Source organism: Crotalus tigris, unplaced genomic scaffold (genome assembly GCF_016545835.1).
Source record: "Crotalus tigris isolate CLP2741 ecotype Arizona unplaced genomic scaffold, ASM1654583v1 scf7180000019068.10715455, whole genome shotgun sequence".
Classification (NCBI taxonomy): Eukaryota; Metazoa; Chordata; class Lepidosauria; order Squamata; family Viperidae; genus Crotalus; species Crotalus tigris.
The window spans coordinates 4,664,946-4,679,063 of NW_024097358.1; the positions used below are offsets into that span (position 1 = coordinate 4,664,946).

General features: G+C 42.3%; 1 protein-coding gene across 1 annotated transcript in view; it reads right to left on the minus strand.

Annotated features, from left to right (window-relative positions):
• Positions 1-1,550: 1,550 nt before the first annotated feature.
• PDE8A (phosphodiesterase 8A) overlaps positions 1,551-14,118 on the minus strand; it is an 85,926-nt gene continuing 73,358 nt past the window's right edge. The window contains exons 15-22 of the mRNA XM_039358879.1: positions 13,195-13,243; positions 12,149-12,284; positions 11,796-11,994; positions 9,432-9,649; positions 7,713-7,845; positions 5,050-5,217; positions 4,590-4,719; positions 1,551-2,776 (exon numbers count right to left, since the gene is read on the minus strand). Of these exons, the coding sequence (XP_039214813.1) occupies positions 2,670-2,776; positions 4,590-4,719; positions 5,050-5,217; positions 7,713-7,845; positions 9,432-9,649; positions 11,796-11,994; positions 12,149-12,284; positions 13,195-13,243 (1,140 nt within the window). The 3' untranslated portion in view covers positions 1,551-2,669. The remainder of the gene's footprint in view (positions 2,777-4,589; positions 4,720-5,049; positions 5,218-7,712; positions 7,846-9,431; positions 9,650-11,795; positions 11,995-12,148; positions 12,285-13,194; positions 13,244-14,118) is intronic.

Consider the following 14,118-nt stretch of genomic DNA (forward strand, 5'->3'; position numbering starts at 1 on the left):
TATTGGCCACTGGTTGGACTTATTAGCCACAGTCGAATATCCACAGCGGAGACGTAATAACCGAGCAAAGTTGTGCAATGTTTTAACTTTCTCACACACGGGTCTAATGCACGAGGCCCTTTACGTCAATCACGTTTTAGCTCAGCATCTTCTTTGCTTTCTTTGGGGAGTCCTCCACGTATCACCACAACGGAGCCCAAACTTTCTGTTGTTAAGCAAGACAGCAGTTGAGTAAGTTTTGCTCCGCTTTTCATGCCCCACGGGAACCCCTGCAGTGGTTAAAGTGAGTAACAAGCCTGTTAAGAGAATCCAGCTTCCCCCACTGACCTTCCTTGTCCGAAAATCATAAAAGGAGATCACCTGATTCCGGGACACTGCAACGGTCGTAAATGCGAACCAATTGCCAAGTGTCCGAATTTTGATCACGTGGCTGTATAATAATGATAAAGTTGGAAGGGACCTTGGAGGTCATCTAGTCCAACCCCCCCTGCTCAGGCAGGAAACCCTACACCATTTCGGACAAATGGCTGTCCAGTCTCTTCTTAAAAACTTCCAGTGTTGGAGCATTCACCGCTTCTGGAGGCAGGTTGTTCCACTGGTTAATTGTTCTAACTGTCAGGAAGTTTCTCCTTAGTTCTAGGTTGCTTCTCTCCTTGGTTAGTTTCCATCTGTTGCTTCTTGTCCTGCCTTCAGGTGCGTTGGAGAATAGCTTGACTCCCTCTTCTTTGGGGCAACCCCTGAGATATTGGAACACTGTTATCATGTCCCCCCTTGTCCTTCTCTTCATTAAACTAGACATTCCCAATTCCAGCAGCCTTTCCTTATATGCTTTAGCCTCCAGTCCCCTAATCATCTTTGTTGCTCTTCTCTGTACTCTTTCTAGAGTCTCAGCCTCTTTTTTACATCATGATGACCAAAACTGGATGCAGTATTCCAAGTCTGGCCTTACCAAGGCATTGATCATGAAGGGTGAAAACACGTCGCTTTTTTCAGTGCGGTTGTAATTTTGAACGGTCACGAAACAAATGGTTGTAAGTGGAGGACGGCCCGTATTAGCAATTGCCACAACGCTGTTATCTTTACGAGCAGTCTGGTGGCCTTCCACATTTTTTTCTCTGTGCAAAGGTCAGAGAAAAAGGAAGCCTCTTGCAAAAAACAAAAAAAGGGGATGTGCCTATTGAGTCCACCATGCAGGGATGCCCTTATTTTGAACTACTAAGCCAGCAACTAAGGTAGCCCAGAACATCTCCTTCGACCTTGGATAAAAACTCAGACTTAGTTGTAGATAGTCCTTGAACTTACCACAGAAATGGAGATCAGATTTTGTGTTGCTAAGTGATACAGTCGTAAAGCAAGGATAGGCAAGAGGGGTCTATGACAATTCGCCACAGGCAACTCGCTGCGGCCCACTTGCCACACGTCTGTGGTCTACTTGCCACGGTCAACTCACTGCAGGGAAAGAGTTAGACCGATATCAAAGAAATGGTGGAACAGAATCGTCGAAGAAAGGATGCAAAAGGAGGGGCAGAATGAAATACGGATGGCGAAAATTAAAACATTTTTTAAAATTTATTTTAAATAAATAGAATTGTTAAATTGTCCCACGGCGAGTTGCCCGTGGGGAGTTGTCCCATTCCATGTGCAGGAGGTGCCGGTCAGGAAGTGAATTGCAAAGGCTGCTTGTAACCATTATTCAGTGCCACAGTAATTCAAAGGTTTGCTGAACAAGCGGTTGTAAGTTGAGGACTTTTTCTAATATAAAACCAATATAGCCCTCAATTCCTCCCCCCCCCCCGTGTGCAATAAAAGGTCATATTCGTTGCCCGCCCTTTTTTGCAATCTGAGAAGAAAATGCACAACGAGTTAGGAACCACGAAAAACCGTTAACGCGTCTGGAAGTTGGCTTTGGCGTTTATAGTCTTTATAAATTTTATAGAAAATATTCAGCATCTAACAAAATAAATAAAACATATTTTAATCAGAGGTGCCTAACGATCAGCTTCAGAAAATCTACAGGGGCAAGGGGGAGGGAGGCGTCCATTGGTCTGCTTCCATTTGCGACTAAATTGGAAGAGAACTCTCTCGCAGTAGTGCCCAAGACCCAGTGGCCGCCCTTTCAGCGACGTGAAAAAATACAGCTAAGTCCATTTGAGAAGATCAAAAAAAAAAAGGAGAGCTCCTTCAGGAAGAGTTCGTATTGTCAGTGTCAGATTGTTCCATGTACCTGTTTCAGTTTATTTTATTGTTTTAGTGCTCGTGATAAAGATTCTCATAATGTTTCTGAGTCCACACGGTGAGGGGCGTTTTTTTTTTCCCTCCTTCACTTGCTCTTCTGAAGAACCGTACGCTAAGATCTCCTAAGAAGAGGGTCTCTCCAAACATCACTTCCAAGCATGCTAATAATGCAAGCGATTAGGCTCAGTTCTCTCGGATGCGGGCATCTATCCAGTGTAATTCAGCTTGAAAAGTAGAGTGATCTCCTCCATTGCTAGATGGTGGGTGGAGAAGGGGGTCCTTCTGACCTTGAGGCTCTTCAGGTCGTCCAACCTCCCCACGGCAGGGAACAAAAAGCTCCCGGTGTCATACCGAAGAGACCAAACAAATCTCAAAGGCAAGTTTGAAGGAACCGGCTTCCTGAGGGACGATACACGTGTCCGACGGTCTGATAGCTACTCAGGGGGCTCCCGAAGAGTCCTCAGCTTCTTCTCATCCAGCCCCTTCCAATACTTGAAGTTGTTGTCTAGGTGCTGCATCAGATTTGGTAGATCTGCAAAAGCTAAAAAAAAAAAAGACAACGGTGAAGTCATTGTCACCTCTGGTCATGGGTCCAAAGATTGAGAATGTTGGGGGCTTATTTTCTTAATTGTGGGGGAGGGGACTATGGACAATCTACAGCTTCAGAGATGCAAGCTGTCCCTCCTTTTTGGTACCCCACCCCCCAGGGCTCTTCTTGATCATAAGGGCTGAAAACAGATGGGTGCCTATATTTTGTGATTTTGAGCTCGGAAGTAGCGATAGCAATAGCAATAAGATTTAGACTAATATACAGTCCTATATATAGATCCTGAAGTTGAAACTCAAGTACTTTGGCCACCTAATGAGAAGGAAGGACTCCCTGGAGAAGAGCCTGATGCTGGGAAAGATGGAGGGCAAGAGAAGAAGGGGACGACAGAGAAGGAGGTGGCTGGATGGAGTCACTGAAGCAGGAGGCGTGAGCTTAGATGGACTCCAGAAGATGGTCGAGGACAGGAAGGCCTGGAGGAACATTGTCCATGGGTCGGACACGACTTCACAACTAAAACAATAGTCCCATAGCGCTTTACAGCACTCTCTGGCTGGTTTATTTATATTTATTATAAATAATAATAAATATTTATTATGTGCATCTTGCCCCCAACAATCTGAAACCTCATTTTACCGCACTGGGAAGCATGGAAGGCTGAGCCAACTTTAAGCCTTGCTAGGATCGAATTTCAGGCTGTGGGCAGAGTTTTACCTGCATGACTGCCCTTTAATCATTATACCACAAGGGCTTGCCGTCTAGTAGAAACCATAAAATAGTCACGCTTTCTTAAAACAACAAACATCATTCCATACATTCACCTCAAACTCAATCCTATCCAAATGTGTATCCTTCCCCTTCTCTTAGCTCCTGGTCATTACAATATTGAAACCAGAGTGAAGATCATTTAGATCTGATATCCCTGTTTTTATATTTCCCACCTGAAAATAGCAGAAAGCAACCAGCCAATTTTTAGTAGTATGTCACCAAGAGTGATAGATAAGATAATCTTTATTGTCATTTTTTACTATCGGCACATTGGCACACCTTAAAAATAAAATTTTTATTGCTGGCTCTCAAAAGGGTACACATACACAGCACGCATTTAAATGTGCTACATACAACATAGGTATAACCCTATATCCTTACATATAAATATTAATCACTGTCCATCTTGAACACATAGCAGAAAAAGGAAGCTTTAGAGGTTAATACTGTATGGAACAAAACTGTGACTGAATTCAGAAGGAATTCAGAATAAGTCACACACACACAAACACACACACACACACCCAAAAAAAACTTATCCTGGACCACAGGTTGCCCACTCTTGTCCTTGAGCAACTCAATAAGGACCATAAATTTCCCTCCTCCTCATAATCCTTCTGCAATGTAATCAGTATTCAAGAATACTCAGGGGCTGCCACAAAGAAGAGGGAGTCAAGCTATTCTCCAAAGCGCCTGAAGGCAGGATAAGAAGCAACGGATGGAAGCTCATCAAGGAGAGAAGCAACCTAGAACTAAGGAGAAATTTCCTGACAGCGAGAACAATTAATCAGTGGAACAACCTGTCTCCAGAAGCAGTAAATGCTCCAACACTGGAAGTTTTTAAGAAGAGACTGGACAGCCACTTGTCCGAAATGGTGTAGGGTTTCCTGCCTGAGCAGGGGGTTGGACTCGATGACCTCTAAGGTCCATTCCAACTTTATTATTATTATTATAAGCAAAAGATAGACAGTCCCTACTGGTAGGTCATGAAAAGATGTTTTTTCTCTTTCTTCTGCATCAGAGAGAAGAAAAGGCTTACCATCCCAAGCGTCAAACATGTCCGTGATGAAATAATCAATGAACGACATTTGAGATTTAGGGATACTGCAAGTATTCCTGTCAAAAACCGGCATCACAACAGGTAAACCTTGCCTCTTCTCGTCATCGGTCTAAAAAAAAAAAAAAAAAAAAACAACCAATGCACACAATTATTTGGTTTATTACTACTAACAGTATCTCCTCTAGTCCCATTAGTGTTGTGTAGCTGAAACCGACGGGGAAGGAGCAAACATCCAGTTGTGTATTTGAGAAATACGAAAACATGGCAAGAAACTGAAGTGTTGTTATTTGATTGAGGAGCAGGGACTCCAGGGCCACCAAAGAGGTTCAGGGGCCAATGGGAAAAGGTTCACCTTCCCCCCCACTTTGTTATTCATCTCCCGGGAAAAATGAAGACTGACATCCAGCGGGAATTTCTTCAGCTTTCTATCTTAACTCACCTGTGCAAAATATTCCTCCGAGATGCGACCTGCCCACTCAATGCACTGTTCCAACGGACGGCAGGGGTTGGAAACATCAGCACACTTAATTAGCATCCTTTTGATCAGAATTCGATTCTCAGGAGACGTCAGGACATTTTTGATGGGATCCCCATCGCCATTGGAACTCTTAGGAAAACAAAATTTACAAATATTATCGTCAGCTATGCTTCACTGTCATCCATCTCTGTCTCTCTCTCTCTCTTCCTCTCCCTGTCTCCCCCCCCTCTGTGTGTGTGTGTGTGTGTGTGTGTGTGTGTGTGTGTGTGTGTGTGTGTGTGTCTACCAACCCTCTCTCTCCACAGATTCAGAATAGCTTTTGTCCGACTTCACCTGGAAATCAAGGTTCAGTTTTTGGCACTGCAAGATGAAGACTAGGAACTGGCAAAATGGCAGCCTTAGATACTAAAGTGATAGTAACAGTTCCAGAATAACAGTTCTAGAATCATAGGAATATGAAGCTGGAAGGGGCACTATAAAAGCCAACCTTCTGCTCACTGTCAAAATTCAAATTATAGCGTCCTTGATTGAACTCTTATCTTTTGCCTGAACACATCCAGTAAAGGGAACTCAGCCATCAGTGGTTCTATGATTGAATGGAAATCTTGTCATTGAACTTCATTATTCTACTCTGGAACTACAGAGAACAAACTTTGATGCTTTTCTATACTTCAAAAGTGTCTCCCTAACTCTTCTTTCTCAAGGTTAATCAACATATCCCGTACCCCCAACATTTTGTAGGGATTAGATTTCAGTTCCTTAATTATCCTTGTAGTTTTTCCCTGAATCTGGTTCAATCTATTCTCATCTTTCTTAAAGTGTGATGTCTAAAGTCATATTGAGATAGAATTTATTCAAAGCAGAATCAAGCAGAATACTTCTGTAACCTGGAATATGATTTTGTTTTTATAGCTTTCTTTGTGTTTACTGTATCCGGTACAGCGGGCTGGGTAAGCACGTAGATTAATTTTTGATTTGCTTAAACAATTCAGATCGGCGCACATTGTTATTTACTCCAATTTACCTTTCCATTTCTGTAGAGAATCTCTGGAGAAATGTGTGAATTTTAAAGGAGGCTCATGAATGAGGAAGGTTGCTACACACACACACTACAAAGGGGGTCACAGAATCTGGACATCTCAGTCCCCGTCCTACGCTCAGCCTCTTCATGAGGTCATTTATATATATTTTTTCAAACGGTGTCTTCAAGAGCTTTCCAACATTCATCCAAAAGCTGCTGGGATAACTAAAGGAATTGGAGCTTCAGTTCCTGTCTTAAAATACTTGAGCCTGATCCAAATTTTTGCTGAATAAATGGAAACAGTTCATGGAACTCTCAAAGAACCTCTTTGTGAAGTGTGCAGAAATGCTTCTGCAATGGCTGCTAAAAGCGCTACCAACGCAGAGGAAGCCTTCAATCCACCAAGCAAAAGTAAACAGCACAGTTTAAAAAAAAAGCGAAAAGGCTAAGAGGACCCTGAATTTTCAGCACGTCTTTTTCTCCCAGAACTTCAGAAAAGTCGACGATTTCTTTCACGGAGATGAACGCTCAAAGCATCACAGCATCCATTGGAAAACGGCAAGTTAATTCTTTGGGAAAGGGTGGATCCCTGGTCTTAAAAATCCCAAATTTAGAAATTTCAGGAATTCCAAATTTTGAAAAGATTTCCTCCTCAGCTGTTTGCAGGAATGAAGTGGCAAACAAACCAAAACCCACATCTCCACATAGAAGTAGTAAAAGACATAACAATTTCAAATTGGAAAAAAATGAGGAAAGGCTTGCTTTGCCCTACACTGAAAGAATACCTGTTCAAATGCCCCCCCCCTTTTAAAAAAACAACAACAAAAGACAAACGGTTCTTCTGAGATGGAACAGACTCACAATTAAGACCGTTTGCAAATTGCCACTTGTAGTATTCTTTGCTGTGCAGCCCTACTGATGCTTTACTCACTGAGATAGCTTAGGTGCATCATTCAGATCAGGCTTACCACCACTGAGATACCTAGTTTATTATCTTCCCAGTGAAAAGCAAAAAAATATTTTGTTTCAGGCATTGAAAGAAAACAGATCTGTTCATGATGAACGTGCTATTCAGAAACCTCTTCTAAAGTACTCTGCCAGCCACTTTTACAGTTTTATTATTGTGCGCTTACTTTTTATTGTTTTATTAAGGCATTCAAATTTGTGTGACCTTGTGTTTTTAGTGTTCTAAGTTACCTTGAAAAAAATTACATGCACATCTACCTAACATAATGAAAATAAGCAAAGCGTGGCTTAATATGTTATGGAACATGTTCCTCAGAGAACTAGAAGAAATACTGACAGCTTGTTTCAAGAGTCCCTACTCTATTTATTTGTTTACTAGATTTAGAAACTGGATGAGAGATTGCAGTTATCCCAAGGAGAGCCAATAAATGTTCTGATTGAAGAAGAATTTGAACTTGGATTTTTCTACTGAGAAAGAGAAATTATCTCCCTTTTGCAAAAGGAGCAAAACTTTACACAGTTCATTCCTGGGTTCTTAATCTGTCTTTGTTCAACCTGAAGTAAGTATACATTTCTAAATGTATAAGAGCCAGCTGCATTTTTGCTTTCAGATCTCCTTCTTGCTAGGACTGCTTACCCCATTGTCTTCAACGGCAGCCAAGGGCTTGTTTATACTGTTGACAAATTTGTTGACGTGCTCAAAATGTTTGGTCATTTCCGTGGCCAAGACCATGTCAATAATGGCTTGTCGCAGTGTTCGGTATTCATTTCTAAAGAAAGAAGAAGATGGGAAAAATAGAAGCAGGGTTTTAATATTTAATGGTAGGGTTTCAGGCAACATTGCAAAGAAAAACCAAGTTGATATTTAAGCCAGGGATGGATCTGCTGTCGGTTTCTACAATGTGTGGCCCCTAAAACTTATCCAAAAGGCGTTCCTGAATTGTAATGCTGAATGCAGTGTTTCTCAACCTTGACAACTTTTAAGATGAATGGACTTCCACTCCCAGAATTCCCCAGCCAGCTGAGGAAAGACTTGGAATTATGGGAGCTGCAGTCCAAAAGTCTAGAAGCCAGTTGGGGAAAGTTTGAACCACGTCATTAATTGGACTCCATAGTTTTGCATACAGACTGACTTCCGGACAGATTACTTCTCCTTGTTTCTTCCTATAGATTCGACCACGCTGATCTAGCTCTGGGTTGTGTTGCCTCCTGTCTCACTCCCTCTCTGAGGAATGTGCTCCCTTGCTCCTGGGAAACTGCTCCTTCAGTGTAGTCACCACACATCTCCCCCTTCACGGGCACAATCCTTTCACAGATCTCCAATTAAAACATTTCCCTGCCTTAATTCTTGGAAAGAAGACAATTCAACAGAATATCAAGATTGGAAGGACCTTGGAGGTCATCTAGTCCAACCCCCTGCTCAAGCAGGAAACCCTATACTATTTCACACAAATGGTTGTCCAATCTTTTCTTAAAAACTTCCAGCGTTGGAGCATTCACAACTTCTGGAGGCAAGTCGTTCCACTGGTTAATTGTTCTCACTATCAGTGCTAGGTTGATTCTCTTCTTGATTAGTTTCCATCTGTTGCTTCTTGTCCTGCCTTCAGGTGCTTTAGAGAATAGGTTGACCCTCCTCTTCTTTGTGGCAACCCCCTTAGATATTGGAACACTGCTATCATGTCACCCCTAGTCCTTATTTTCATTAAACTAGATCAGTGATGGCGAACCTTTCAAAGACCGAGTGCCCAAACTGCAACCCAAAACTCACTTATGCATCGTCGGGTGCTGGGTGGGCATGGCCCATTGGGTGGGTGTGGCCCATTGGGTGGGCATGGCTGCGGTGGTAACAGCAGACTGGGTGGGATTAAAAAGTTCAATCAATCAATTCCAACTTTGTGAGATCTTTTTTTTCCTTGCGAGAAGTTGAAATTGATTGATTGATTGAACCTTTTTTTTTCTTTTGCACATGGCGGCGGAGGCCTAAAGCAAAAAGGTTTTATAAAACCCAGCTGAAGGCCTAGGACTGGGCCAATGGCGTGCGTGCCCACACAGAGGGCTCTGAGTGCCACCAGTGGCATGCATGCCATAGGTTTGCCACCACGGAACTAGATTGTCCGATATCCCTCTGCAGTATTTCTTTTTACATTGAAATTTTTTAAAAAAGATCCATCCTTTGCATTATTCTAACTACATGTATAAAATAACCCACATTCATTACATCTTTCCCCCCGAAATACTCATCCCCCCCCTCCACTGCTACTCCTCCATATTATATCATCATTCAGTCAAAGCAAATCCTTTTGAAAACTACACCGGCAGTCCAGTTTTAAAGAATCGCGGTATTTTGGAAACCTACCTCTCCATGTTTTTAAAAATGTTGCATTTATCATCCCGGGTGGTGATTTGGAAGGCCAGGGCTGCATGGTGGCTTTCCAACACAGCCGTGTCGTTGTACAAAATAGCCAGTTCGCTTCCTGCATTACACAGGAAAGAATTGGTTCGCCCAGGGTGATCCACATCGTGGACAGTGGCAGCTATCAACGCAGCAACTTCGTCAATGGGATCCAAGGTTTCCTGAGAAGAATAAGAGGGAGAGGCTGGGAGAGGCTCAGGAAGAGAGAGACTCAGCCCAATGTTGCAAAGATGGATGCTGTAACAGTTGTAGTTCGAGAATCTCCTCTCGGGAAATTTCAAGGCGCCTGGGGTGGTGTCATCAGAATCACACCAAAAGCGGTTAGATGGTTGGCTTCCTTAGATATTAATCTACAGGTAGTCCTTGACTTAATGGCCACAACTGAGCCCTAAGTTTCTGTTGCTAAATGAGATAGTTGTTAAGTGAGTTTTGTCCTGTTTTACGAGCAGTTGTTAAGTTAATAACACAGTTGTTAAGTAAACCTGGCTTTATAATAATCATAACAACAAAGTTGGAAGGGACCATGGAGGTCATCTAGTCCAACCCCCTGCTCAGGCAGGAAACCCTATACCATTTCAGACAAATGGCTGTCCAGTCTCTTCTTAAAAACTTCCAGTGTTGGAGGGGGACCTACATGACCCCAAGACACCGTCATAAATAGCACTTGGATTTTGATCACATGACAATGCAGATGCGGCAATGGACATAAGTGTGAAAAATGATCACACCAGTGCTGTTGTCATTTCAAACAGACACTAACTGAAAGGCTGTAAGTCAAGGGCTACCTGTATAACATGGAACCTATTGCAATTCTATGGCATCATAAATAAGGCGATTTTATCATGGCTTTACCCTAATTTCTTCTCCTCTACTGTATTGTCCACACATTTTACATATATGGATAGGCTGGTAATGTTATATATATATGTATTTGTACACATAATGTCTTTTATTAGTGTTATATATCAGTGATCGCATGATCTCTGTAGATGTCATACACTAAACAAAACAAACAAACAAACAAACAAATAAATAAATCCCTCACATGGATGAGGTTCATGGACAAGATGCCGGAATGCCAAAGGATCCAGAAGTGTAAACAATCTTAAAGACGGCGGTGGGGAACAACTTAGTAATAGGGAGGAAAACATTCTAAAATAGCTCAATGAGAAATCAGCAGCAGCCATAAAATGCTATCTGGCAGATGGAAAATTGGAGGGTTGGGAAAAGGAGCAGAGAACGAGATGGAGCACCCTGGAAGAAGACACGGTACGTTGAACTTTGAGATTCCATCCATCGCTGCTTCCCATAAGTTATACTTGCGGATGGTTCGTTCCTGATGCAAGGAACAAATTCAGTGGAAGCTTCCTTTTTTTAAAAAAAAAAACAAAACTGTGTTTCTTAGGCCACCCGAGCAGTTTCCTTGGAACATGATGCTTATACAAACCTCAGATCTTGCTTGAATATATACACACAGAGCTGATTAATGATCTCTTGGAACAGTGATAGCCCAAGCGCTCTATACATACTTTCTTTGGGGTTCTCTGGGCTTAGGAAGAGTTGATATTACAGATCCAAGATGATCTGAAGCTTACTAGCAGAGAATCCGCCTTCTGCCTGCAGTTAAAATCCCAAATATCTGCAGATAGACGCAACTGTTTGCAAATAATGGGAAACAGCTTTGCAAGCGACTTTGGGTTTTCTTATTCAGGTAGGCAACCCAAGGCCAGAGGAGGCAATAATCAGCTAAGGTTGTTTCCAAGTTTCTTTTCCTAAGCTACCAGAATTACAGAATAACAGTTGGAAGAGACCTTGGAAGTCTTTTAATCCAACCCCCTGCTCAGGCAGGAGATCCTATCATAGGGGTAGGCAACCTTGGCTCTTTTATGACTCGTGGACTTCAACTCCCAGAATTCCTGAGCCAGCCATGCTGAGGAGAAAGGGAGAGGTTTCCATGCTGAGTCATGCTGGCTCAGAGTTTCTGAGAGTTGAAGTCCACGAGTCATAAAAGAGCCAAGGTTGCCTACCCCTGCCCTATACCATTTCAGACAAATGGCTGTCCAATCTCTTCTTAAAAACTTCCAGTGTTGGAGCATTCACTGCTTCTGGAGGCAGGTGGTTCCACTGGTTAATTGTTCTCACTGTCAGGACATTTCTCCTTAGTTCTAGGTTGGTTCTCTCCTTGATGAGTTTCCATCCGTTGCTTCTTGTCCTGCCTTCTTTTCCTGCCTGCTCTGGAGAATAGCTTGACTCCCTCTTCTTTGGGGCAGCCCCTTAAGACTTATTTTTGCTCTTTCCCAGACTTACCTTGACTCTTTCTTTAGAAAGGAAGTAGGCCGTGGCGTGCAGCACGTCCGCCGAGTGGGTTGAATTGTGGTAAGAGTTGGATACATGGTAATTGGCTTCTATGATTTGCAACCAAGACCTCAGAGTAGACTCAGAGCAACCGAGAAACTCACAGATCCGAAAGCGGGCAAAGAGTTTGAGGCCAAGATAAACTAAAGGCCTGGAAGGAGGAAAAAAAGGGTACTTCAATTTCCCCTATTCTTACTGCACCAAAAGCAAAATAAACAGCAAGAGAAATACGAGCCTTTGCCCGGGAGATAAATCTCTCCCAGAGTGCTGCTATTCCTGTGTCTTTCTTTGCTTCTCCTACAAACCTTTTATGAGTTGCAGCCTCCAATTCAAAAATATTAAAATCCCAATCTTCTTCATTTTCCATTGCTTGAGCTATGCTGGGCGGGATGTCATTCAGGGAGATGGGTGAGATCAAACTGCCTGGTACTTGATGGGTTTCTAAAAAAAAAACAAAGACATAGGGACAAAAGTATTACAGGCACACCTGGAACACGAATGAGAAAACAGAGCCAGGAAAGAAGAATAAGAATAAGAATAAGAATAAGAATAAGAATAAGAATAAGAATAAGAATAAGAATAAGAATAGGAAGGAAGGAAGGAAGGAAGGAAGGAAGGAAGGAAGGAAGGAAGGAAGGAAGGAAGGAAGGAGGGAAGGAAGGAAGGAAGGAACCAACCCAACCAACCAACCAACCAACCAACCTTTGGACATAATAAGATTAACCCATCACCACCAGAATACCAGAAAGGCACACTCAGACTCAAAGTTCATGCCACAGGAAGCAACTCCAAACAAAAGGCTCCAGAGGGTATAAAAACCCACTCCCTACATGTGCTTGCTCTCTTTTCTTCCAGAGCCATCTTCCTGTCTGGCTCTCCTCTTCAATAATCTGCAACCTTCTTTCTAAAGCAGTCGCCATGTTGTTTAACCCCATGCTTGGACTGAACCATGATAAAGACTTTTCTTCCAACACTTATAAACACTGAAAAACTGGAGACCACTTTCTAGACCAAACGGCTTTGCTTTAGCCTCAAGAACTAATCTCAATATTCTCTTTTTCCTCCTCCTTCTGTTTTGTCTATTAGGTCTGCAAGCTGGCCTGCTATCTTCAAAATATTGACGAAACTTTAAGCCTCTTAGCAAACAAGATACCTTTCCAAAACTATATGCCTCTTTAAGATGGCATATTTAGCTTGACTAACAAGGGTCTGGTGATACAGCAGTTATTACACAGCCCTGCACATTGCTTATTTGTTTGTCTCTCTTCAAGATAACTTTTTGGCTGTGCTATACCCAAAATGAAATTGCGGAAGATCACACCTTTCAAGTATGGTAAAGAGCAGTACTTACGCTTTGCAGATAATATGTATTCGTTCCCCGACAATCTTCGTAGTCCATCCTATTGAATAAAGTTGAAAAAGAATGTAGAATGAAATAAAGACCCTTCTTAAATGTACTCTTTGGGGTTATGTAATGGCACAAGGGGAATATAAATCAGAAAGTGTTGTTTGAACCCTCTATCCATCTCCATCTAGTCTAGAAGCAAGAAGCAGACTCTCAATTGGTTGGAGCAAAGCAAATTCTATTATCGCTGATCCTAAAAGAAGTATGCTAATTATCAGGGTTTTTTTCCCTTTTAAAAACCCTGGAATTCCTTTGCATTGGAGTGGACTTGGGGCAACTGGATGGAGCTGAGCGTTTACTGACCAGATGCCCTTCCTAATGCCTATGCAGTGTTCTTAGCAATTAGTCACTGCGCCCAGAGAGAGAATATCTGCTGCTACCTGGAATTCAAACTCATAGCCTCCTGATGGTGAAGTGGGAGCTCCACCTCTAGGCCACCATACCACTCCTGTGCTAATTATCACTTAATTGGCCTTCAAAATGGCATGTGGAAGGCCCAGTAAAGTAGGTGGCTATAACATCTAGGGCAACGTTCACCATCTGATACCCATCAAATGTAGAGAAATTCAACTTCCACTGTCCTTATCCATGAGGAACTTGGATGAGGAATTCTGGAGCTTTCTAGGGAGCAGAATTCCATTTATTAAGTTCCTTGGCTGAACAAACCTGCATGGTCCAATTTTATTTATTTAAAAGAAGAGAGGCAAAATCAGGAGTGGTTCCGAGCAAGAGATTGCCTTTTTAATACTCCAGATTGGAAACCAATAAGATTTTTCCTTTGTTTCGACTGCTTACTGTATTTTATGCTTATTTATTTATTAAATTGCCATGTCGCTCATCTCCCCTTCGATGTGACTCTGATAAAAGCCT